This window comes from Corvus moneduloides, chromosome 12, assembly GCF_009650955.1.
Source record: "Corvus moneduloides isolate bCorMon1 chromosome 12, bCorMon1.pri, whole genome shotgun sequence".
NCBI classification, from domain to species: domain Eukaryota; kingdom Metazoa; phylum Chordata; class Aves; order Passeriformes; family Corvidae; genus Corvus; species Corvus moneduloides.
The window spans coordinates 2,705,595-2,732,500 of NC_045487.1; the positions used below are offsets into that span (position 1 = coordinate 2,705,595).

A 26,906-nucleotide genomic window follows, 5' to 3' on the forward strand; every position below is an offset into this window, starting at 1 on the left:
CTTAATTAATGAGGAGTCTGTGGCCTCCGCGAGCGCGGAGGGGCCGCGCAGCCCCGGCCCGGCCCTACAAACCCTCGGGCAATAATTCCCGACTCAAACCCGACTTTTTAGGGCTTTTTCACCTTTGCGGAGTCCTTCGTGCCAATTTCCCTGCTGGGAAATATTTCAGTTGCGGATATTGAAAGGCAGAAGGAGGAAAACCGGCCGTGCTTTTTACTTTTATCTTTTTATTATTAGGATTATTCCATTTTTTTCCCCTCTCAAGGAGAAGGCGAAAGGCGCTGTTTGACAGCTCTTTGCCTCTCCCTCGGATTCCAGGCGTGAGGCTGCCGGGATGGAGCCCGCCGCTCGTTTTTCCTCCTCCTCCATCCCGGGAATTTTCCGAGCCCCGCATCCCTGCGGCACCTCCGCGGGCGGGGGAGAGCGCCGGAACTTCCCGCGGGCTTTTCCCCGCTTGAAAAAGAAATTAAAAAGTCATAAAGTTTAGGGAAATTTACCAAAATGAACCCAAATTATTAGGAATTAATAAACAGGAATCAAAATTAAGCAGATAAACTGCGCCATCCCCATCGTGCATGGGACAGTGATAAGTCTGCATTTGGAATATCGGTGTTTTCCTAAAAAATTTGGGGGGATTTGGGTTAATTCAGGATCCTCCAGGATCCAGGAATTTTCGCTTTAATTCGTGGGCCAATCTGCCTCTATCAATATTCAATATCAACGCACATAAAAAAATAGATGCGCGCGAATTAATCTGATTACGTGGTTGTGGATTTCTGCCTTTATAGAGGGAAATTTAATCACTGCACGCTAATTAGCTCAGCTCCGTGTAATCAGCTTAATTAAAAGCCAAGTTCACTGTAGCAACAAGGGACAAATTTGAAATATTTTTGTAATTAAGACAGGTGGGGAAAGGCTTTATTAGAGTTGGGGGAGACCTTTCCAGAGTGGGGTTTTTAATGTTGTTTTGTGGGAGTTTTTTGAGGAGCGTTGTGGGGTTTGGGGGTATTTAAAAAAAAAATTTGTTGTTGTTTTGGGGGTTTTTAAATCTCTGTTTAGATCTCTTGAAGCCAGCAGCAATCCTCCCGCAGCATTATTGGTTTTCCCAGTTTTTATGCTTTTCTGGGCTGATCTTTCCCACATCTCTGCCCATCCCTGCTGGAGGCGAGCGCGTTGTCTCTGTCCTTTTAGGTACAAGCTGAAAACTTGGGGTTTTTTGCTCCTGAAGCACATATCTGCACGAGGCGTGGCTGAGATAATGGTCCAGGGTTAGCAGTTCAGCCTCTGCCAAGTGCTCCTTGAAATCCCACTGTCACTCCTAAGGCTCCTTTTCATCCCTTTGCGTTGATTTTGGATCCTCGTTGGCATTTGGTGCTGCTGGAGGCCGGGAAGGGCAGGCAGCACCTTGCGAGGCTCGGGCCCAGCTCGCAGGGGTTCGATATCTGCTCCCCAACAAAGCCTGACGTGATTCATTCTTCTCCCTCCCGTCGCTTTCCAAACCTGGAAAAACAGAGCCGCCGCATTCCGTGGACGCCACATATTCCTCAAGCCAGTGAGCACAGTCTAAACAGGAGCTCTCCATCCCAGAGCCCTCCATCAGCGAGGAGAGGCCCAAACCCCACAGGCTCCTGCCCCCAGCCCTCCATCTGCAGAAGTCCAACGGGATTTTTCCCAGCATTTTTAGTCCCAGGGGATGGCAAACCCCGAGCTCACACTTTTCCAGGAGCGGTCAGGCTCCGGGAGGAGGTGAGGAGGGATAAACTCGCTCAGAAATGCTGTGGGAGCTCTGCAAGAGGAGATGAGGCAGGGCTGGCTCAGAAATGGGGGCTTTGCTCACGGAAGGGCCCAGAGCTGGCTGTGCTCAGCTGCTGGGGCTCAGCTCAGCACCGGCTCCCTGCTCCTCATCGCTCACATCCCGATCCGTAAGGGATCCAACTCATTTTCCTGTGGGGTTTTGGCATTTCTCCTTTAGGAAACAGCTTCTCATCGCTGATGCCCTGTGCAGGCCCAGGAGTTTTCTGCAGGGATGAAATGTTGGAGCATGACAAAAACCAGGGCCTGGTGTCTCCAGCCGGGTTTGATGCCAGATGTCCCCTCCGGATCAGGGGATGTTGGTGTCCCCAGGCCCTGGTGGCAAAGTGCTTCCCACTGCTCCTCCCAGGATGTTTCCCCCCATCCTTACAATGCCACCATGGAGCTGGAATTGTGTCTGCCACTGTCACCTGCTCACGAGCTTGTGTCCCCTGGGGTGTTTATGAGGGACACACAATCCCATGTGCGGGCAGAGCTTGAGGGAGCACGGGATGGTGCAGGGATTCCAAGGAAACCCTGGAAGAGGGGATATGGTCCTGGGTCCCCTGTGGGGGGAACACACTTTTGGGAGGGTCCATCGGGGTGATCTGTGGCCTTTTTTGGGAAGTAACATCGGGGAGGGGATGGTGGTGAGGGGTCTGGTGGGGAGGAGGGGTGTGGAGGGACCCCGAGTGATTGGAGGATCCCGGGATGTCTGGAGGATCTCATCTGGAGAGATGCTGGGAGATTTGAGGGATCCTGGGGGATTGGATGATCCTGGAATACTGGAGGATCCTGTGTGAGAATCGGAGGGATCCTGGGGGGTTTTGGACAATCCCAGGTAGGTTTGAGGGATCCTGGGGGATTTGAAGGATCCTGGGGGGATTGGAGGATCCCGGAGGATTGGAGCAATTGTGGGGGTATTGGAGGGATCTCAGGGAGTTTGGATGATCTCGGGAGATGTTGGATGAATCACGGGGTGATTTGAGGGATCCTTGGGGATTTGGAGGATCCCGGTGGGATCTGGATGATCCGAGGGGTGTTGGATGATCCTGGTGGGATTTGGAGGATCCCGGTGGGATTGGATACTCCTGGTAGGATGTGGGATGATCCCAGGGGGATGCTGGATGATCCCAGGGGGATGTTGGATGATCCCGGTGGGATGCTGGAAGATCCTGGTGAGATGTTGGATGGTCCCGGTGGGAGTGGATGGTCCTAGTGGGATGTTGGACGATCCCGGTGGGATTTGGACGATCCTGGTAAGATGTTGGATGATCCCAGTGGGATGTTGGATGATCCCGGGGGGATGTTGGATGATCCCGATGGGATGCTGGATGATCCCAGTGGGATTCAGATGATCCCAGAGGGATGTTGGACGATCCCGGTGGGATGTTGGATGATCCCGGGGGATGTTGGATGATCCCGGGGGATGTTGGACAATCCCGGTCGGGTGTTGGACGATCCCAGTGGGATTTGGACGATCCCGGTGGGATGTTGGACGATTCCTGTGGGATTTGGACGACCCCGGTCGAATGTTGGACGATCCCGGTGGGATTTGGACGATGCCGGTGGGGTTTGGACGATCCCGGTGGGATGCTGGACGATCCCGGTGGGATTTGGACGATCCCGGGGGGATGTTGGACGATCCCGGCGGAATTTGGATGATCCCGGTGGGGTGTTGGACGATCGCGGTGGGATGTTGGATGATCCCGGTGGGATTTGGACGATCCCGGTGGATTTTGGGGGGGCGGTGCCGTTCCCTTGGCGGCAGCGCCACCTGGCGGCGACGATCCGGCACCGCCGGCCCCGCCCGCGCTCCCCCGGCTTTCCCCAAAATTTGGCTTAAAACCCGACAAGTTCGAGAGGGTTTGGACTCTTTCTCCACCAGATGGATGATCAAAGCTTGATTTGTTTCTTTAATTAATTATTTTTTTTAAAAATCTCTTTTAAAATTTCTTTATTTCGGTTTTCTTTTTCCCTTCTGGCATCCCGACCTGTGAGGGGGAACATCCCTTTATCCGGATACATCTTCACATCAGGGGAAACTCCTTTATGGAGCACTTCTGGATCAGACCTGTTCCGTGCCCAGGTGGGACAGATGGGAATACCTGGCATGGAAAAGCAAGGAGTATCCCATGGATACAGACACCAGGCAGAGGATGCTCTCGGATGGGGTTGATCATCCAGATTTGCAGAAAACTGGGTACCTTGGAGACTTGACCAGTGGGAACAACATCTGGAATCTTAAATGGGTGTTTGGAATACCAGGGGATGAGTCTGGCACCACTTTCTTAGCAGGTAAAGGCTCAGATCCATAAGAATAACTGTGTGCCTGATTTCTCCCTGAAAACCAAGAAGTTTGGGATCTCTGGACCTCAGGGGATCCAAACAGTTCTTGTCACTTTTGGAAGGGGACTTCGATTTCTGCAATGCTTTGGGAGGCCACACCTGAGCACCTGTTCCCTTTCCAAGCGTATTTCCACGCAGAACTCCTGCCTGACACTCAGCAGGAAAAGGCAGCAGGATGCTCCTGGAGGCTTTATCCCTGCCAAGAAATCTCTGTCACAAGGAGTCATCCTCAGGGGTAAAACAGGTGGATGTGCAGCTGGAGGCTGATGTTATTCCTAGAAGTAATAATCAGATTGCCTCCACCAGGGAGGACAGGCACGGAGCTCCCTTGTTCTCTTAAGTAACTTTCCCTGTCAGAATTCATCTCGCCCAGTAAGGAATTAAAATCAGAATATTAAAATCAGTGCTTGGACTGGATTATCCTGGTGTATCTTTTCCAGTCGAAATGATCCTGTGGCTTTATTATTAATGAAAGACAACAGAAGGAATAAATCTTATTGAGCTTCTGGCTCAATATCCCAGTTCCCATTATCACAGGGTGCCCAGAGAAGCTGTGGCTGCCCCTGGATCCCTGGCAGTGTCCAAGGCCAAGCTGGATGGGGCTTGGAGCAGCCTGGGATAGTGGAAGGTGTCCCTACCCATGGCAGGGGTGGGACAAGAGGAGCTTTGAGGTCCCTTCCAACCCAAACCATTCCATGACTCTGTGATCAGAGGTGGCTCTGATCCATCAAACTCCTGATAAATATTCCAACTCCAGTCTTAAAATGAACTAAATTTTTGCAAGGGAGCTGCAGATCCTTTGGAAAATTTCACTGAGGGAGTCACTGTGGCACAAATAGAGATTTCCTTTCCTCAGACACTTCTCCAGGTCCTCTGAGAGATCCCCGGGATTTCTGGAACGAGCAAATGGCAATTCTAGAGGTCAAACCACCTCGGTTTCATCATGCAAAGGGATGTGGGGACACCGGCAGTGCCACTTGGCTCCAGCAGAGTGAACACGAGCCTGAGCACAGACCTTCCTTTATTTAAAGCAGCGGGACTCAAAACCCCTGGAATGGCACAGAAAGTGCAGCTCTGTGGCTCAGCTCAGCTTCAGGCTAATTACTGCAAAAATAAGCAAACACACCTGGGAAAGCAGGATGACACAGCCTGGAAAGTTTTGCAGGGACTTTGGCGTACCAGGAGTTCACTTGGAGCAGAACTTGCTGCAGCAATTGTGTTCCTCTGTGGGGGTGAAGAAAAGCCACTGCAGAGCAGCAGCTCCAGGCGCTGCCTCCTCCAGAGGGATGGAAATGCCACACTCCAGAGCCTGAGCAGTGCAGGTGCCTGGAAACACTCGGAAAACACGACATCCCTCTGGAAAAACAGGAGTATTGCTCTTGTCTGAACAATTATTCACTCCAAAATCCGCAGGAGTGGAAGCCATGGGTATGGTAATGCTTCAAAATGTGGCAGCTTTCACCACATGAATGTTTCCCTTCTTTCCCTGCCCTTTTTTTGATCCCATCTAACTGCCCTGTATGTTTGCTTTATTCCTTAAAGAAAGCTAAACCTGGCTTAGCTCAATGTGTGGGAAGGATGGATCATAACACATTTGTGTGACTTGGAGACCTCTGGAGGTGGCACATTTTGGGAAAGAATTCTGTTTGGTGTCTTGTCTCCCAGCACAGGAGCTGAGCTTTGTCCCTGGAATGTGCTGGGTGCCTTGATGGGAAGTTCTGGAGCAGGAGGACCAGTGGGATTAAAGGCTCCCCAGAGCCACCACGATGCTCCAGGTATCCACTGGGAGACAAAATTCCTGTTGGGATCGTTGGTACTGTCACACAGAAAAGCCCAACAGGGGCTTGGTTGGGGGTTTTTTGAGAGCTTTTGCTGGGTTTTTGGCCTGTCCTCCTGTTGTTTTCCAAAGTGCTGGGAATCACCAGTTGCCTGCAGTCTATCAGGAGCCATCTCTGCCTTCCCATCTGTAAAACGTGGATGTTCCTGGGGCCGCTGCAGAGATGGACCAGATAGATCCATATCCTGAACTCATTTCTCCCAGGCACTTCAGTGGGATGCCCAGCCCAGAACAATGGCAGGATACACGACCCTAAACATTTCTGCAGGGCTTTGAAAGATGAAAAGCAGTGACTTTGCTACCTATGTCAGAGGAGGGGCAGGGACACGTTCCATGATGTTTATAGCAGACATCACGGACATTACACATGGAAACATGGGAAATGCTGCCCTTTTCTGGGAGGGAGATAATCTTTAAGAGATGGCAAGGAGGAAATCAAAGCATTTGGTACACAACAGCCTCCCAAGCAGGGGGGTTTGCCCGAGGAACGTGGCCACAGCCACAGATGTTTCCTCCAGAGCCAGAAGTGCTGCGAGGGGCTGTTCCTTCAGAGGAACCGGAACGAGAGAAATCCCTGCACATGCTTTTCCTCCCCCTCCTCGCCCCTGTGGAGAAAAAACACAGCCCCAGTGCTGGATTTTTCAATGGAAACATTCCCCTAAAAGCCATTTGTTTCTCCCTTTGGAGCAGTAGAAGATGATGAAATAAAAAAAGCACACACCAAAAAAAAAAAAGGCATGACTTGGAGACAGTGTTTAACCATCCCTTTCCTGACATTTTTTATTGGTCTCCACAGATAATGGGATAAAACCTCTGTCCTTTCAGGCTGCTGGTTGGGAGGGGATCAGGGAGATGCTGGAGGGTTGGATGTGGACCTGGAGGTGAGATCCAGGAAAGAGCCTGATGGTGAGAGATTTTCCCCCTGCCCTTTTTCCCTCCCTGGAAACAAACAGTCTCTGACTCTTGTCACTCAGAGCCTACCCAGCAACCCAGCTTGTTTACTGTTGTCTTTGGTGGCTTGAAGCTGTGTGGCCTTGTCCCTGTTCCAGGAAATGCATGGACACGGCTGGCTGAAGGAAAACCCTCACGCCCGTGCAGTTTTGGGGTGGCAGGGAGCCACCTCGGCCTCATTGTTAGCAGATGCCAGTGCTGCCTCACCGCTCTGTGCCACACACCACGCTGTGACCAATGGCCTCCAACAAAAACCCCTCCAAAGTCACCCAGCTCGCCATCATGGAGCTGGTGGAGGCTCCGTTCATCCCATCCTGGTTTCCCTCTGCATTCCTCCCACAAATGAGGGTAGGAAGAAGGGGAGAATGGCCCTGGGAAGGTCACGTCCCTTGTGGAACACCTTGGAGGTCACTGCTGATCCCAAACCCTCCCAGCTCCAGGAGTTCACTCCAGACCAGCACTGAACCCTCAAAAGGAGGGCAGTGCAGCAGCAACAGCTCAACGACAGCATCCCAAATGTTTGTGCCATGAAAGGAGCTGGAAAGAATGTGCCCCACCACATGACAGGCGAGGACATCGGGCTGTGCAGAGAATAGAGAGCCCTCAGCTTTAATTCTTTTGAACAAAGTTGGCTCAGGACAGCGCGTCCCATTGTACTGCTGAACGTTCCTTCTCATCACACAGCTCTGCTGCTGCTGCACCCAAGGCTGTGCTAGGCATCACTTCACTCCCTATTAGAAGCAGAGTAGGGACCTATCAGCAGCATTTCAGACTTTTCTGCAGCATCCAGGCACTGCTTTGCCACTGTTGATGATTTTATCACGAGTCTTACGCAGTAAAAGCAGGCCAGGATCCACCTGAGGTGAGGCATGCTTTATATCCATGTGCACAGCCCACAGCTACAGCAGGTACAGAATGAGGAATTATGACTTGAGTAAATATTCTCCTCTTTAGGCTGCTCATTCAGACAGAAAATTCCCCAGGGTATGGATTTTACGGTTTGATTGTTGGTATCTTGCATAGCCTTGGGCTGGGCCAAAGTAAAACATAAGCAGGCTTCAATTCCTCGAGATTTCTTATGAGATCAGAGCCCAAAGGATTCAATAAAATCTCTTGCCTTTCAGAGTTTTGAGGACTTAAAGAAATCCCTCCCAACTTTGCTCTAAGTGATGCCTTCCTGAGCATGCAGAGAGCCTGGAACAATAGATCTGAGAGGGGCAGACTGCCCCATTCACTTTTTTTACACAATCTGCTACTTCCTCCAGGAGGAACTTGGGTCAGCCCACAAGAGACAATCCACATCAGACAGCTGGAGACACCAGAAGGCCGGGCAGGGCTGTGCCCCGGGCACTCTTGTGTTATTTAATTCAACAGCAGCTTGGCCTTCAAATGTCTTTTAGGTGGAGAGGAGCAGCAGCAAGAGCCCCATCCCTGCTGGCCTGACTCTCCGAGGTAGAACTGCACTGATTTCAGAGAGTGATTTACTGACTTTGAGATGGCAGCACCTGAAAGACCTCGACATTTATTAATAGCCTGGATCAAAAATACAAGGATCACTGCAGCATTTTTCTAGTCCATTCAAAACACTAATAAAGTAATTATTTTTCTTAAATAATTACTTGAAGTAGTTATTTTTCTTCCTCAGTTTAACTACAGCTCACAGAATCATAAAAGTTGGAAAAGAGCTCCAGGATCATCAAATCCAAGCTGTGACCCATTCCCACCTTGTCACCAGCGCAGAGCACTGTGTGCCACGTCCAGTCCTTCCTTGGACACCTCCACCAGCTCCCTGGGCAGCCCCTTCCAATTCCTGACCTCCTTTTCCATGAAGAAATTCTTCCTGGTGTCCAACCTGCTGCCTGCCCCTAGGTAGCATCTCCTCCTTAGTGTGGAGTTTATTTCCCAGCTGGGAAAGCAGCAGGATATTGGGTAAATACAGTGGAATACATGACAGAAAAAAGTGACAGGCTGGAAAGAGCAAAGACTTTGGACATTGCTCACCTGTGGAGCTTCACCCAGAACCACAACTGCAAACAGAAAAACATCCAGATGTTTGTCCAAACAAAACTGGCCCCTGGCTGCAGGCTGGGCTGACAGGAAAGCGAGCAAAGTTACCACATTTACAGAACACATAAACAGATCTGCACCCAAACTTCAGATGGGAAGAAAGGAAATAAGGCAGAGGATGTGATTCCCACAAATTTGACCAGAAAAGGGTGGTTCCATCTGTAATGCAACAGGGGAAGTTCGAGATGCTGGAAGTTTTCATTGGCAGAGTCACTGGCTTTTAATTGCTAAGGTCACCTGGACATCTTCAGCAGAGCAAGAAATATCCCAGAGTCAAAAGGAACAGCAAACGCTCACATTACTCCATTTGCCATCGTTTGGAAGGGGCAGGCAGGGCTGGATAATTATTTTTTTGCTTTTCTTTCCCCTGCTTTGGAAGCTGATGATGCAGTGAGTGTGTTTGGGTAGTAACATAACCCCTGACTCAGCCCTGAATGCACAAGCCCTGAAATGAGACCCAGAGGGTTGTGCAGTGCTTGTTTGAATTCGGACTGAGTGATCCTGGAAATCATTTGGAGCTGTAGAAAGAATGGGATACTGATATTTTCCAGAAACTTTTCCTTTGTTGACCTTACAAGAAGTTCATAGAATGATAGAATGGTTTGGGTTGGAAGGGGTTTTAAAGATCATCTTGTTCCAACCCCTGTGCTGTGAACAAGGACACTTCCCACTATCCCAGGCTGCTCCAAGCCCCGTCCAACCTGGCCTCAGACACTTCCAGGGATCCAGGGGCAGCCACAGCTTCTTTGGGCAACCTGTGCCAGGGCCTCCCCACCCTCACAGGGGAGAATTTCTCCCTAATATCCCATCTAACCCTGCCCTCTGGCAGTTTGAAGCCATTCCTTGTGTCCTGTCACTCCAGGCCCTTGTCCAATGGCCCTCTCCATCGGGAGGAGGAATCACTTCCATTTGGAAAGCCACAATCAGGTCACCTTCCTTCCTCCAGGCTGAACAATCCCAATTCTCTCTACCTTTCCTCCTCCCAGCAGAGCTGCTCCATCCCTCTGCTCATCCTGGTGCCTCCTCTGGACTCTCTCCAGCAGCTCCATGTCCTTCCTGTGCTGGGATCCCAGGGCTGGATTCAGCTCTGCAGCTCCAATGCTTTCCTTGAGCCCTTCCCTACAGAGCCACATGATAACGATGAGATTTCTTTATTTAATACTGAATAAATGTCTGACCCTTGAGGCATAATAACCTGCTTAAAATATACTTAACAGCACTCCCTGGCTAAAAAAAAAGTTTCCAACTCTTACTTAAAAGAAAAAAAATCCCTTTAGCTGCTTACTTTGACTACGTGCCCAGCATCACTGGCAAAAGAGCTTCTGTTTAGAAGGGATGGCTGGGCCAAAATTCAACTTGTTTTTCAGGAATAGGAAACCAAAAGGGAAAAGAGAAAAGGTAGTAAGAGGCACAGCAGATAAATCATTACTGGCCATTACACTGGAAGGGAATGTTCACGTCCAGGGCAGTGCCTGGGAGCACTTTCACCTGGAGCAGTTGTGTGGTGCTGGCTCACCCTCATCACTGATGTCGTGGAAGAGCCACAGGGATGGTGACAAAGGCACAGAGGAACAAGATCTGCTACAATGTCCAGCAAATTCCCAAAGAATTCCATGCCAGACTAAGCACCAACGAGTTTTGACCATGGTGTGCCTGCTTTTCATTTCCACTCCAATAATTAATATAATTTCACAGAGGCAAAGGAATCACATTGTAGGAGACAACCAGGAAAAGCAGCTATTTTAGAATTATCTGATCCATCAGAAAGGCAGTTTTGGGGAAAAGCAGAGGAAACTGGGCTTTGCTTTCCTCTGCCACACTGAAATAAGAAATGTAAGGTTTTCCAAGGGCTGATTTAGCAAAAAACTGAGATATCTCTCCCACCTGATGATCACAGCTTTTACTAAGACTAGAACTAAGCCAGCGTTCCCATAGCCACTCCTCAAGGCACAAAAAGGACAATCTCTCTCTGCCTGGCCATTTTTATAAAAAATAAAATTACAAATCCCAACAAGCAAAGCCCATTTTTCAGTAAACAGAATTGTAACCTTTAGGACAGATTTCCTGCTGCTGGCTTTTAACCTCACAGGTATAAATGGGCAGGTCTAACCTTCAATGACTGACTGTAACCACCTTACTGCAGGTGCCAAGGGGCAGGGCTTTAAGCCAGGCTTAACAAAAACACCAAACAGCACCAAAACCAGAGTGTGGGTACTTTGTGGGCAACTGTTTATAGAGAAATGGCTCCTCTGTCACCTGTGGGGACAAAACCTTTGCATGCCCAAGTGCAGGAGTGAGAAAAGTTGTGCAGAAATTTGGTTTTTTTTTACCTGCAGAAACCTCAGGGTTACAAAAAACCTTGAAACCTCAGGTTGGCTTCTCACAAAATAATGAAAACACCTTTATTTTTCTGTTGTTTTTCTCCTCCCTACTCATTTGTGACTATTGATTTCTCCTTGCCCTTTGTTCCTCTGGCTCTTGGCCAGCTCCACTCTCAGAGTGTTGCCCCCAAGGCTCAGGCCTTGCAAGGAGGACACGGCTCTGTCTGCAGTTCCTTTATCCCTGTACTCCAGGAACGCCCTGTGCTGTGCTCCCTGCCAGTTCAGTCGCACAGGAATCACCTGGAATTCCCTCAGAGCACTTTTCAGCTCGCTCACTCTCAGGCTGCCAGGCAAGTTCCCCACATACACAGTGGTGATTGTGTCGGATCCCTCTAATCTGGGATTTACAGGATCACTTTCCACATGGGATTGTCCCACTGGAGCTGAGCCTGGAGCAGCTCGGGGTTGGGTATTTGCAGGCATCACCTTCTTGTTTGAAAGTGCTGCTCTGTTGGTGTTTGCCAAGGCTGGGTGTTCATCTTGGAGGGTGACATCCTTGCCAGCCTGCTTCTCCCTGGATCGAAGAGTCTTTAGGATGGGGATTTTTCCCAGCATCTCAGAGCTGACCTAAAAAGGAGGAAGATGGATGTAATAATTATAAAAGGATTTCTCGCCTTCCAGAAAAAGATGATGAGCATCAGGGCTCATTTGTGCCATAAAAAAGAGAGGAACCTTATTATCCTGCTGCCATGCAGAGTGCCAGAGCATTCCAAATGCTCCTAATTGCTAGCCTGATTGGGAAGTCTCTCCCTAAATACACACTGCAGGACAAAAATAAACATTAGTGACTCTTGAAGCGAGCAGCACAATGTGGATCCAGCGGGCAAATCCCAACCAAAGTCAGGACTATTCCAATTTGACATTTATTTATCCCAGTGCTTTCAGATCCACATTCTCCTTGTTCTCCCTCTGTGTTTGCTTTGACCGAGGGTCTGTGCTCCTGCTCTGGCAGAATCCTACACAATCCCCTGCTCTGGCACAATCCAACCCAATCCATCAGACACTTCCATTCTGCAGAGCTCCTGGTGCTCTCTTCCCCCAGAACAGGATATCCCACGGGCTGGGTCACACAATGGTGGGAGCTGCAGCGGGAGCGTGCCTTGGAGCAGGGTTCCTATGGATGTGGGCCCAGCTGGAGGCACATTCCCTGCTTGGGGCACATCCCCTCTGTGCCATCCGACCTCACACACCACCCACAGCTCCTCAGATCCCACATGGATCTGCTGGGCTGGAGCGGGGAACGGAAGCGCTCGGACACTGTACTTCACACTGTGAGCCCGTTATTCCTTCCTTCCATCCATCCATCCATGCCCAGTTCCCAAGGAGCTTTTCTGGAAGGGCTCCTCCTTTCAACAGCTGAACCCCATCCATGTGAGGCATGAGATGCCCCAGGCTGCACTCAGAGACTGGCAGGAAATGCAGTGGTTCCCCAGCTAATGTGGTCGAGCTCCTGGCTTGCACACTGCGCTTGGAAGGAGGAGGAATTCCTGCTTGGCTGCTGGACAAGCCCAACATCCATCAACTCCAGATCCAATGCTGAAATTTAGGGAGCAAAACAGAGCCTGGGGAAGCGATGCCTGAGCTAGCAGAGACCCAGGCTAGTAGCCCAGAATGTGAGCGAGCCACTCTAGCAGGGTACCACCCTCAGCACGCTCGACTGGACCAGCAGCAGCACATCCCACCCAGCACATGCCTGCAGATCTCCCAGCTCAGACCTCACTCATCCCAGAGCCTCTGAATTCCTGCTCCTCCAGTTACAGTCACAGCCAGTCTGGATCTGCACAACGTCAAGCACAGCTCTCTGGGGACAGGAGCCCAGCTCTGCAGTGACTCGAGGAAAAGCCAAGCAATGAAGGCAATGTCAGGATTAGGTGACAGCAAAGTCACTCAACAGAATTCTCTTAATGTTTCCAGGGCTCATCTTCTGAAGAGCAAACAAGCAGGTTTTATTTCAGGCTGGAATTAAACAAAAATATAATTTCCATAAAGCCTGTCCTAGATCTGCTAACACAACACCAAACAGCAAGGCCTTGCTCTGGGGCTCCAGGAGCCTCCACACTCAGAAAGGTGCAGATCACATTCAGATTTTACAGAGTTATTGCTCTGTGGATACTGGGGCTGATTTGTTTTTCTCAGCCAAGAATTCCAACTGCTGTGTTTGACAGCAAACTCTCCTTCCCTGAGTGATACAACATCAAACCAAGGGCTGAAGGATCTCTGATTGTACTGGCCAACAATTAAGAACATTTGCTGTCCTCTGTCAAATTTCAATGTGAAATGCAAGCTCCGTGCTAATTAAACCAAACAAGAAAAACATTTTTCTGTTCTCATGCAACCAATCACTCCTGGGCCCAAAGCACCACCTCAGCCTCTTCCCAAGAACAGCTCCTTTCATCCCCAAATTAAACTCAGTTGCCATGGCATGGGCTGGGTGTTTGGTTCGAAAGGGAAATGCTACCAAGGGCATACCCTCAGGGTTTTGTAGATTAGGGCAATCTGAGATGGGCACTGAGAGGAGAAACTGGAATTCCCAGGCTTTCAAGGACAATCCAAGGGCAGGATTTAGATCATCCAGGGAACAGCACAATCTCTGACTTCCACAAGGCATCTCCTCTCACTAAGCAGATTTTGGCATCAGTCTGGAGCTCTTGGAGCTACTGTTTCAGGCTCCTGGCAACCTCAGGAAGATGCAGTGACAACAGCATTTGTGTTTTAGGAGGAATTTCTGCACAGAAAGGGGGATTAGACATTGCAATTACTGCCCAGGGAGGTGGTGGAGTCCCCATCCTAGAGGAATCCAAGGAACGACTGGATGGGGCTCTCAGTGCTCTGCCCTGGGTGATCAGTCACAGGTTGGACTTGATGATTTTGGAGGTTTTTCCCAACCTCAGTGATTCTGTGATTTTTGTAAGGGCTATGAACTGTTTTCTTTAAAGGTCTGGTCAAACACCACCATGAAGTGATTCTGTCATTACCTTAAAATCCAGCCTGTGCAGACACAACAGTAACAAACCTTCACAGCACCAAAGCACCAAAGGCAGCTGATCCAGGACTTGTGTATTTTTCTATTAGGAAACACTTGTAAAAAACATGAGACAAGTTCTGACACTGCCAGCTGACACCCTCCTGTCACAAGAGACACTCAGGATTTACCTGAAGGGTTTTTCTTCTCTGGGGTCTAGGAGAATATTTGAGCTGGGCCAAACCTTCTAAACCCTTCCCTATTTTCTCACACTTTTATGCCAAGGAAAGGCAGAAACTCGGTTTGGGGTTTCAATTCAACAGACAAATCCATTGGGTTTTGGCGTGAGAACTAAAAGGGCAAAGGGGGCAGAGGGTGGCAGGGGAGAGGAAAAAGCTTGTTCTGCTCTGTTGCAAAAGAGCAAACAAAAGAACCCTGTGCTAGTACAATGTGTTGCTCATTACAATCATGCAAAAAGTTCCTTTTGTCCTGTGAGCTGCGGAGGATTGCAATGATTTATTTCCATGTGGAAAGAGGCCAAAGATATTCCTCCTCTCTTTCAAACAAGCTGCACACTTCTGGATGCTGTGCTGGATGGTCAGTCCTCCCCAGCCTTGCCTATCCCTACTCCTATCCCTGTCCCTATCCCTACCTACTGCTTTAGGCTAAGCCAGGATCTAAGGGACATTCCACCTCGAGTCTGGCTGATCCAGCTATATGGACATGGGCAAACCCAGCACTGGAAGCTTTCCCCATCCCTACAAAGTCAAGGTCAAACCACTTATTGATGTTTTTAAACTTCAGATTGAGTGTTGGGATTTAGCTTTGGTAGCGAAACCAAAGCTGAAGAAGTTTCCCATTATCCCTTGGCCACCAATTCCCAGAGCAGTTCCACACTTCAGCCCTCCGGGGTTGGCCAACAGAAGAGCTCGTGGGTCTGTGCCATAAACTCTGAAGTGATTTGGGTTAAAAATAACTCCACCAAAGGCAATTAATCATTTAGTAATCCTGCCTACTCCCTGCCATGGCTGGGAGAGCCTTAGGGAAAGAGGACAGCAGGCTGGATAAATTCTTCTGGCACACAATTACTGGGAAAGGAGCTGAGGAGGGAAATGTGGCCCCTTTCTGACAGAAACCTGAGGAAAAAAATCCTGGATGCTGAGTGCCAACACAAATCTCCCAGCACTTAAGCCACAGCACCCATTCCTATAACACCTGGTTTCATCCCAAAACGTGGTGGCAGATGGACTCCTGCAGCATCCCTGTGGAACACCAGGGCTCTCCTCACCCTCTGCTCCCCCACAGCTGTGATCGGAGCCACGCTCAATACTCTGCTGGGGAGAATGAAGGATGTGTTTGTCCTGCCAGAGTGAGTAATGCTGACCCCTGAGCCAGCCCAGGCCAAGGCAAACAGTGCTGTGATTTCCCTGGAAGTACTGCAATCCTGGAGTCAGGCAGACAGGGAAGGGCAGACTAGAATTGGATTGGATTGGATTGGAGGGTGTGCTTATCCTGCTATTTCATTCTGCTTCCCACAGCTCCTCATCTCACTGACACAGGAACACGTGGATCTTGTCCCCACCTGGAATTCTGTGCACAGCTCTGGTGTCCCCAGCATAAGAAAGACATGGAATGTTGGATCAAGACCAGAGGAGGCCACCAAGTTGGTAGGAGGACTGGAACACCTTCCCTGTGGGGACAGGCTGAGAAAGCTGGAGCTGTTCAGCCTGGAGGTATCACAGCAGACTCCAGGATCTGAATGGGCTGCAAGGAAGCTGGAGAGGGACTGCTCAGCAGAGACAGGACAAGGGGGAATGGCCTCAAAATGAAAGAGGGGAAAATTTAGTTCAGATATACAGAAGAAATTCTTCCCTGGGAGGGTGGGCAGGCCCTGGCACAGGGTGCCCAGGGAAGCTGTGGCTGCCCCTGGATCCCTGGAAGTGTCCAAGGCCAGGTTGGATGGGGCTTGGAGCAGCCTGGGATAGTGGAAGGTGTGCCTGTGCCTGGCAGGGGGGTGGAATGAGATTATCTTTAAAATCCCTTCCAACCCAAACCATTCCACGATTCTGAGGCTGATGCTGCTGCCCTGACAGGCTGCAAACACCACCAAACATCTCCTGTGCTGCAGATCCATCAGCCCTTCCAAGCAGGTGGGCAGAAGGTGTTTGAAGGGCTCATTTTTGGCTCTGACCTCCAGGACTGACCCCACTTTTCCTGTTGTTGTCCTTGTTTCCAGGAGCACTGAGCAAACAGGGATTGAAGGCACAGACAAGGCCAGGACAGCAAGGCCAGCACAGTTGAACATTTTATCATTCATTTGCACAAAATGTCCAAATATGTGCACACAATCCAAGGGCATATTTCTGGGAGCTGGCAGCCCGTGGAGTCTGCTGGTGTCCCTCAGGAGAAACTTATGCAAGCCACATTTGGAATCCATCCGTGGAAGCTGCATTCCGTGGACTCTGCAGCGAGGGTCAGCTCTGCGAAGGTGTGGAGATGTGTAACCACGTGTGGAAGCACTCCCTGCTCCCACTGTCCCAAAAAACACAACAAAACCAACCCTTGGCTACACAGACTGCAGTTTCCTTCTGCCAAAGGATTTGCCAGCTTGGATGGGTGCATTTTTTTGAGCTTTCCTTTCCAAATATTCTGTCACAGACCCCAATCAAAGCTGTTATCAGAAGGTTTCCATCTCTGCCATTATTTCAGCATTAGACCCAGGGATTCCCCCCCAGTTAATTTCATTTCAGGAAAAATCTTTTCCTGCTGCTATAAAATTCTCAGCAGAAGAATGATTTCAAAGCCAGAAGGAAATGCTTGCTAGAATGCAGTGATTTTTCCACCAACTACTCTCATTTCCCTCTTCATGAACCCAAATATTTTAATTTGTCTGTATAGTTTCAATTTAAAATAGCACAGCACAAATAACTCGATAATTGGGACAAATATAATAGCCAGTGTCCCAGATAAAGATCACAGTCACCCATAGAAAATCTTAAATGAAAAAGCAAGCAGTTTCATGAATTTAGAGTTCCCAGAAACAATGGGTTAGATTTTCAAGACAGATGAAGCCAAATAATTCCAAGCTGGCATCCAAATAAAATTTTCCAGAGTGCTCAGCTCTCAGCAGCTCTTGCTGTCCTCCAGTAACTCATACTGATGTCCCAAAACTCTGCCCTCAGAGGTGCAAAACTTCCCACAAACAGCCCCCAGCACTGCCTGTGGATTTAGAAGTGTTTCTGGAGTGCTTTGTGCTGATGTTGGTAATGATCCTTTAGTATTGATAATACTGTGGCTCTTCCACTTCCTTGGAGTCTTTAAACAGTACAGAACACACCAGAGCATCCCAGGAAAATGCAGCACCTCCTCCAGCATGGAAATGGAGCCTGGAGCCATGGATTTGTTTGCTGGGAGAGCACCTCCTTCCCTCTGGAGCTGCAAACAGTGTGTGCATTACTGCCTGCTCATCCTGATAGCACATCCTGACAGCAACCCTCAGCTATAATCCCATGTTTGCAAACACCTGGAATTCCAGTTCCTAAACATTGTCCTGGTCTGATCCAGCCCTGTTCCTCAAGGATCAACTTTTTTTACAATGTGTTTTCCACCTCACACACCTTCACAATGAAGTTAAGCTACTTTGTGTTGACAAAACCCCATATTTAGAAGTGGATGATTTATTTACTCACTGCCTCTTGGTTCATTTAGTTTTGCTCTGAGGGACAGGAATGCACCAGCAAAGCCAGGATTTGAAGGAGAAAAGGATGAAGAGAAAATGATGGAGAAGTAGCCAGGAAAATCCAAAGGACAAACACTTAAATAGCCCCTATCAAATCCTGCCCTTTTCACACCCTGGTGATTAACCAGACCTCCCACCTCCAAACCCCTCTGTGCAAGAGCTGAACATCCAGCTACCACCACAGGCACAAACAAAATAAATGTCACTCATTTCCCTGGGGAATAATGGTAATTTCTTCTTCATATACACACCACACCTTGTTTTGGTTCCAAAAAAGACAGAAAAGTGATGATTATCCCTGCTCTGCCTGGTCTGCTCCAATATTCCTATTTCACCCACATGTGCTCCAAAGAACAGCCAAACCCAGCTTGAGGTGTTAAATCAACACTCAAATATTCAAATAAAGGGTCAATCATGTGCTCCATTCTCATTGAAAGCTGTAGAAAATTCAGTTTCTTCTAAAGGCACAGAAAAAGAAATAAAAAAAGTGTTAGCAGGGCCACTTACTGAGAAGTCTGACACCAAGACAGACAAACTGATCAAAAGTATGTTGGCAAGATGGATGGACCACAAGGGGTAGGCCTTCAACACAATTACATTCAATAATATCCTAAAAAAAAATTACAATTCAAAAATAATTCAATGGAAAAAATGCACTTGGACAGACAGAGCTGTTATTTATTTATTTATAACCTCAAATCCTCAACCACAGGCAGGGTAAAATGCTCTCCCACCATTGGAATAAAAATAGCCCTGGCTAGAATTTGTTTGTTGTAGATACATTACCTAAAGAAATTTAACTCTCTTTGCTGGTTGGTGACTTTTAACAAACAACTTTTGATTTCCTTAGGAGCATTCCCTTAGAATTCCTCGGTTTCTGCAAGATGTGGGCGCACAATTCCTCATTTCAGCATTCCTGCTGTACTCACCCATGCAGGATTGTGTCTGCTCCCTAACTGGAACATTTTAGGAGTGAAAATCCAATGACACAAAGTTTTCCCAGCAGGAACCTCCAGTAAAACAATTCACTGAAGGCTTTTCTGAAACCACTTGGGAAGCTGAGGAAGTTTCTGACCCTGGGAAGGGGGAAAGGCCAAATTCATAACAGGGGAGCTCTTAATAAATAAAGATTCATGTTTAAAGTCACTGTTCTTCCACCTGAAAACGAGTTCCAGCCACAGATTTATCCCTGGAAAGTGAATCCACTACAGAAACAGGGATGTACCACCAGCAGGTTGTGCTTTCCTTTCACAGAGGAGCACATATTGTACAGTTCCAACCCCTTGGGACACCTCCCACTATCCCAAGTTGCTCCAAACCCATCAAGTCTGGCCTTGGACACTTCCAGGGATGGGGCAGCCACCACTTGATAATCCATTGGCTACAGCAACCTCAGCTCCAGGGAAATATTTCTCCTCATCACCTTTGCCACTTAAACTCCACTGCACACAGATGCTGCTGTTTTGTTTCACCTGACAAACATATTTGTTCTTTTCCCAAGTATCTTTATAAACATAAAAAATGTGTTTATATATAAAAATGGAGGGGTTTATCAGCAGATTATTGGTACCAGTAAGCCACCAGCGGCAGAGGTTTAAGATTTAACTTGAATTAAGATTTAACTTGCCTTGTGCCACATTATTCCCTGAGGTTTTGGTCGTTTGCAGTTAGTCTGGATAGTCCTTGTTGGAGTGAGGATGTAATCCACAGTTAAATCATGATCATCCAGAAGCTCCTCTGCTATGTCAAGCACCTACAAGGAAGAGATTTGGTTAAGTAGCTAAAAACAAATCCCCTAAAACTGTGCCCCATTCCTGATGTCTTGTCACATGAAAATCCATCAAAGACAACGGGAATAAAGATGCCAAACCAACATCATTCCATGTCTCCTCTCCAGACAGAGCAGGAAGTGTCACAGAGTTCCTTCCCCACTGGAGAGGGGACATTTGAACATCTGAGCTCACCTGGCAGTCGTGCACAATGGTAACTACGGGTGTGTCCTCCTGCACTGCACCCATGGACACCATCATTGCATATTCCATGTCTGCATAACCTTCCCCTTTGCCAATTCTCCAGCCTAAAGCACAGAAAAGTGGAAAAAAAACAAACAGCAGAGCAGAAAATTGTTAAAATCATGTAATTAACTGAGCAGCCTGCAAGTTGTAACTGTGGAAAAAAATCAGGTCAGCATCTCTCACAGAATGCAACTTTCCTTGAAATCAGCACTGAAATGAAATAAAACATCAATTTCAACAACTCCTAAAAGATCCCAGAAGCTTCCCATTCTGAATAAACAAACTTGATGCAGTTAACACAGCAGCTTGTTTAGCCATTGTATTTAGAACCTTCTATTCATGTCCAACACAGGTTAACGTGGGTAAAGAGGAGTCTGGGTCACACATAAAAACTGTGTTATTTTAGGCAAGGGATAAAGTCAGTGGAAAATTTTTCAGCACTAGCAGGTTTCCAAAATACTAGAAAATGCAAAATCTGATCCCCAAATAGGTACTGAATCAGCAGGTCTAACACATGTCCTTTCACACACCCCGTGTGAGCAGAGCAGATCTCTGACCAGGGAGCCTGCTTGCATTCTTTTAAAACAAAAATAATTGCTCGCCTTAATAGTTCTCCTGAAGGCCAAAACATGCTCTGACCCACACTGCTGTGTGCCCACCACATCCTGGAGGCATTGCTGCTTCCTGCTTGGATTGGAAGCAGGGATTTGTCACACACAGAGGCAGAACCCAAGACCACAATTCAGCTCCAAGGATAAATCTGTCTCTGCCACGTGGTGTAGCCTTACTGACACTGGATTGGGATTGGGACCCTTCTGCTGGAAGTTCTTCCTTACCTTTTTCAGAGACAGCCACTGATCCTACAACAACCAGGTCCACTTGTGCTTTCCCATCCAGCCCCACAGGCACGCTGTATTCCTTTACACCCTGCAGGAAAAACAGCCTTGGAGGTTTGCAGAGTGCACAGTCTTCCAAGCACCGAGGCAGAAATCCAGGATATTTCGATAAATCCAAGTAACTCCCCACGTTTCAAAGTGTCTCTTCCATGTATAGCCAAGCTGTACATGTCTGGGAAGTTATCCCCTAGGGAATCCTAGAATAGATTCCCTACTACAGTGACAAGAATTTTGGCACACTGCAAGGAGAGCTGAGGGAGGTGGGCACTTTTATAAGCAAGGTTATTTATTTAGGGTCAAAACCTGATATTTTGAAACACTTTTTTGGAAATCTATTCCTAAAAATGAGGGCAAGTGACACTTCCTATCTACCCTTCTTTATCCTACTACTAATTTTAGGAATACCAGAGCATTACAAATGCTTGGTTTAATTCTCACACACAAATCACAAAGTTAACTTAGACACAAACAGCTACAGCACAAAGAAACCTGAAGTTACACAAAGTGACACAATGATTTTTCTTCTACCCTGCTCAACCCCACCCACCCCTCTTCAATCTGTTCCCAAAATTCTGTCCAGATTGCAGAAATTAAAAATTATGTTTATTTGTGCTTTTAAAGATCAGGGGTTTAGAACTTTTAAAGAGATATCTTGTGATCTTAATATATGTGTACAGCACAATGTAAATGCTCCTCACACCAACCCAACTTCGTGCTAAGTATAAACTACCAATATTAAAATCACAATAAAGAGCCAAACTTTTTCTGTGCAGAGCACAGAGCCCAAAAGTTGAGTTATTTGGGGCTGCCTATCAGCAACAATGCCCGTCAGGCACTTCCCAGCAGTGTGGTAAGGATTGTTTGCACAGCGCTGTGTAAATACAAACTGCCAACAGCATTTTTTCATTAGTGGGCTGGGGGAAAAACCAGACACATAGTGGTAAGATCCCAGATCAGACAGCAGGCCAAGAGAAAGGTCTCTTTCAAAAGTGCTCTTCAACCCTGAACAGCTTAATTAGTTAATGACTCCAATAGAACTTCCAACAAAGAAAGTCACTACTAATTACCAGCCATTTACAAGCTCAGTTGTTTATGGGGTTACTGCAGAACTTTATTGCCTTTCGCAGGAGATTAAGGAGGAAATAAATCGATATAGTGAGCTATTCATTGTGTACCAGTTGGGTTTTCCTAGCATAAAGATGGGTATAAAACCTGCCAGGTTTCTCTGGCAAAAGCCTTCAGCTGTACAGCGTGAGATTGTAACACGAGAGGGCAGCAAGAGACCGTGCTGCAAACCCAAACCTCACCACGTGTCTGGGCCTCACTGCCTGCAAATGCCACAATTCGTGTTCCTTTGGATGTTGTATTCCAGAGAAACCTCATCTTTCCTACCTGGTAGCACCTAACATTCTACTGAGATTATGCAAAAAACTGTGAGCACTAAAATATTTCTCAGAGGCTTCGGCAGCTCAAAACTGCAGAATGTAGGAGCATGAATAAAGATCTAACTCACCTCAAGCTGCTCATGATTTTCCAAAAAACACTGAGAAAATAAATTTTCTCCTGACTTAAAAATGATTAATGGCAGTCATGTGCACAAAACCCAGGAATAACATCCTAACAGGAAGATATTTCAGGTTTTCCAACTTCCAGCTAGTCCATCCTAACACCACAGTGTCCCACAGGTTAATTCAGCCCTCCCTGATCCCTCACTCCTACCTGAGACGTGGCACATTTTCTCAGGACCTCCTTGGTTGCACCTGGAGGAGGAACAATCCTATTGAACAGCCCAGTCCTCAGACGTGGTGTGGGAACCAGCAAAGTCTTCCTTGCCTGGGGAACCACAGGAAAAGGTTCATTTTACACTAAAGAAATATTTTTACTGTCACACAGTTAAAAACTACATGGCCAAACATTTAATTTGTTACATTGCAGTTAGTGTTGTTGATTGTGTAGTGCTTGTACATTAATTCCCTCCAATATGGGAAAAAATTCATTAAAAGATTTATTGAAGAAATAAAAGGTAAGACATACATTTGAAGATATTTAGGGACAGAGCTTTAAAGACACCCCTCCCTTTAAAGCTATGTCTCTAATTAGCTTTATAAGTGATAATGGCTTCCCACTGACAGAGGGCAGCGTCAGATTGGATATTAAGAGAGAATAGAGTGGATATTAGGGGAGAATAGAGTGGATATTAGGGAGAAATTCCTCCCTGTGAGGGTGGGGAGGCCCTGGCACAGGGTACCCAGGGAAGCTGTGGCTGCCCCTGGATCCCTGGAAGTGTCCCAGGCCAGGCTGGATGGGGCTTGGAGCAACCTGGGATAGTGGAAGGTGTCCCTGCCCATAGCAGGGGCTAGAACTGAATTATCTTTAAAATCCCTTCCAACCCAAACCATCCCATGACACCTATTGATCCAAAGTCCACAAACGAGCTACACACAAGAACTCTTGAAGATGCAGTGCCAGGTGTTGCTGAGATGCTGCCAGGCACTGCTGTCCCCTCCCAGCTCCTCCTCGGGGTGCCGAGGTGCCGTTACCTGCAGAGCCGCCAGCCGGGCACCTTCCAGAGGTTTGTCAGGATCCACCTTCAGCTCCCGTGCTCTGCTGAACACATCCAGCTCCCTAAGGGAGCAGCAGGCCTGGAGAGAGCCCTGAGAGAGGGAAGGAACCAAGAGGAGAATGTTTGCACTTACTTCCAGTGTTAGGAAGCGAGCGTTCCTCTGGGGAGCATCGGGGTTTATTTTTACTGTCCGGGCAGCCTGGAACTCCTGCAAGCCCAGAAGCCTCGTGGCAGCATGGGGGGCACCCCGTTTGCATAAAATATCAGTGTTATCATGGAGGAGCCCACAGCAGAGATGGGCAGTTGATCACCTTTCACCCTCTAAGGAGGCTGATTTCTGCAGATTTTAATTGAGGGGCTGTTAATTTCCTGTTAATCCCTGGAAATGTCCAAGGCCAGGCTGGATGGAGCTTGAAGCAACCTGGGATAATGGAAGGTGTCCCTGCCCACGGCAGGAATGGGACGAGCTTTAAGGTTCCTTCCAACCGAACCATTGAGGGATTCTATAACTCACAAGGCAGTTTTGTTTTCTTTCCTTCGAGGGCTGCGGGGCGCTGGCCCGGGGAACTGGGGGAGAACTGGGGGGGAACTGGGGGGGAACTGGGGGGGAACTGGGGGCCCCTCCGGGCCTGGGCTGCGGGCTGCAGGCTGCAGAGCGGGCGGGACCCGAGGCGGGTGAGGGAAGGAGCAGCAGGAGGAGGCGGCCCAGCGCCGGCAGCCGCCGTACCTTGAAGTTGGGGATGCGGCCGTGCACGGGCCGCGGGAACTCGGCCAGCCCGGAGGCCTCCAGGTGCTCCCACACCTTCTCCCGGATCTCCCACTTGGAGGCGGCCCCTGAGGGGAGCCCTGCGAGCGCCGGGAGCCGCCGGCCCGGCCCCGCCATTGCCGCCCTCGCCCGCCCGCCGTGACGTCACCGCCATCACCGCCCTCCCCCACCCGCCGTGACGTCACCGCCATCCCCTCCCGCTCCCTCCGCTGCGCCGTGACGTCACAGCCACCACGCCCCTTCGCTCTCCGCGGCCGTGACGTCACCGCCACGCCTCACGCCCACCCCTCCGAGCCGTGACGTCACTGCAGCCGCGTCCCTCCCGCCAGTCGAGAGGCGGAGCCTCCGCTCTGGCCACACCCCCTCCGCGTCGCGCGGCCGCTACGGCGGCACTGAGGGGTCAAAACGCCTCGAAGGCGAAGTGGGGGAGGCGAGGTGAGGGAAGGTCTCTCAGGGCCCCGCTTGTTTCTGGAATTAAACATAAAAAAGGCTGAGCTGGGCCGTTAATGTGAGACTGCCGCCCGCATTATATAAACACCACAGGCTTTCCATCATGTCTTATGGCTGGGGGTAAAAACCCGCCCTGCTTTTTGTAAAATAACCCCTGCCCGTTAATTATTTTTCCATTTAAAATTGGCTGGTGGTGAATAAAACAATATCCAGCCTCTCCGTGGGTTTCCCAGACTGCCGGCTTCCCGAAAGTTCACTTCTTGCTCGCCTTTAATAGAATAATAAATGATTTGTTTGCATGATTTATTATTTATAGAATTAGTGTATTCGACAAGTATCCCAAGAAGAGGGAGGACGTTGAGAATCCCGACATTCCTGAGCGCAGTGGGATGGAGGGGTCATGGGAACAATGAAACAAGGAAGATTTATTTTAAAGTGTGGCAGCGAAGGGGGGAAATGTCCTTGGAGTTTGCGCTTGGCTTGGATGCTGTGGATCCTCATCCTCGTCAGAGCCAACTGTGGCTGTGCCAACCCAAAAAAGCGGAACAAATTCGGATGCTCCTCTCTGAACAGTTGCAGACGGAGCTGGGCAGATGCAAACTCCTTTTCTCACTGTTGAACTGAGGGGTTTTTTTTTTCCCCACAAAGGCCAAGACTCTGCTGAGTTCAGGGAGTTCAGGAGTCTTTCCCCCTCCAGCGCTGAGTGATATCCAAATTTGGATTAATATCAGCATATTGGTGTCAGGAAAATCCACAAACGCCAGAGGTTTTTGTCCAGAAAGGAGACAGAGGAGTCCTGCAACTTTATTAAAATGAAGGGAGAGAGTCCACTGTGCACATGCCAGTGGGGTTTTCTCTCTCTGGAGGTTTCGGAGGGCGCAGCCTCCCTTTATCCCAAACTCCCGGCCGCACGTTGCCCTCTTCCCTTCCCCCTTGGCTGAGGTACCAGGAAGGTGCAGCCTTCCCGAACCGCCTGCCCCATATCCCCCCTAGAACCTGGCATTTTACCCCAAAGGTCAGAAGCTCAGAAGGTCTGCTTGTGCAGACCCACTTGGCTATTTCAGGAGCCAAACTGTCTGGGCTCTGCACCCAACCGGCTGCCCAAAGTCAGCAGAGACATGAAGACCCATTCCAGAGAGTTCAACACCCATCAAACTGCTTGTAAAGACATTGGCACACATCTTTCCTCTCATTGGGATAAATGCTGTGGTGAGGCTTCACCTTTTCACTTGTAAGCATCAAAATAAGATAAAATAAAAGGTTTGGAGTCCTGGTCCTACAACGGGGTTGGGGAAGAGCCTTTCCACTCGCTCTCGGAGTGCTGCTGGAGCCAGTGGGAATCCTTCCAGGCACAACAGACCACCCATGTGGAGCTGGGCCGAAATGTTTGAAGCTCATTCCTGCACTTCCTACTCATGGAAAACTCCCAGTGACTTCGCCGTCTCTGCGGGGAGTTGGGGATCAGGCCTTGGGTGAGCAATTTACGCTGCTGGGGCTGGGCTGGGAGTGCCAGCACTGCCTGTCCACTATCACCCAAAGTCCCCACCCCAGCTGGGACTTGTTTCCACCCCAACACCCCCCCTGTGAGGAAGGGAGAGCGAGGGAGGGAGAACAGTGCTGGTAATGAATCCATTAACAACCAAGCAGGGCTGAGATCCTTCTAGACCACCTACATCTCCCTCCAGCCATGCTCAGCAAAGCTGTTCCTTCCGTGGATTTGCTTCCAGAAAAGAGTCCCTGAGCTGTTTGCTACAAATCAGGGTAGTTTGCCTTAAAAAAAATGAGGAGTTTGCTGACAGGTGGCATCTTTTCTGCTGGTTCAATTCTCTTTTTTTGCCTCCACAGGGCTGAAATTTGCTTCAAATTCCTTTTGCAGGGTCTTTTCTGTCACTGCAGCCTTTAGCATCAGCTCCAGCAGCCTGGAGCAGCTCATACGGATGGCACGGGAAAGCCTCTTTTCCTTGAGAAGCAGACAGAGCTACCACATCCTTAGAAATTAAATTAGGCTTTGGATGTGCCTGAACCACTTCTAAAATCCATTTTTACCAAGCTGAATCAAATATTTCAGTGAAAGAGGTTAAAAAAGGATCCGGGATTTTGAAACAAACGAAACGCAGCTTGAAACACCCACAGTTTGTG

The 26,906-nt window shown here is 48.8% G+C and overlaps 1 protein-coding gene across 2 annotated transcripts; it reads right to left on the reverse strand.

The window, feature by feature from the left end:
* Positions 1-10,720: 10,720 nt before the first annotated feature.
* Positions 10,721-24,453, reverse strand: MTHFSD (methenyltetrahydrofolate synthetase domain containing). 2 transcript variants are annotated; one of them, XM_032122035.1, is made up of 7 exons: positions 24,279-24,453; positions 23,529-23,642; positions 22,708-22,821; positions 20,929-21,019; positions 20,042-20,154; positions 19,705-19,830; positions 10,721-11,943 (listed from the first exon to the last, which is right to left on the reverse strand). In XM_032122035.1, the coding sequence occupies exons 1-7, from the start codon at positions 24,432-24,434 to the stop codon at positions 11,428-11,430; spliced, it is 1,230 nt and encodes a 409-aa protein (XP_031977926.1). In that variant the 5' UTR covers positions 24,435-24,453; the 3' UTR covers positions 10,721-11,427. The 2 variants fall into 2 exon arrangements, with proteins under 2 accessions (XP_031977926.1, XP_031977927.1); XM_032122036.1 differs by lacking the exon at positions 23,529-23,642 and adding an exon at positions 23,685-23,798.
* Between the last annotated feature and the right edge of the window lie 2,453 nt (positions 24,454-26,906).

What these genes read in the sequence shown, in the direction of transcription:
- MTHFSD (XM_032122035.1), bottom strand. Translation starts at nt 24,434, where the DNA reads ATGGCGGGGCCGGGCCGGCGGCTCCCGGCGCTCGCAGGGCTCCCCTCA. An exon ending in GAAAATGTGCCACGTCTCAG is followed by an intron (nt 21,020 to 22,707) that starts GTAGGAGTGAGG and finishes TTTTTCCTGCAG; the next exon opens with GGTGTAAAGGAATACAGCGT. An exon ending in CCATTGTGCACGACTGCCAG is followed by an intron (nt 19,831 to 20,041) that starts GTGAGCTCAGAT and finishes TCTTCCTTGTAG; the next exon opens with GTGCTTGACATAGCAGAGGA.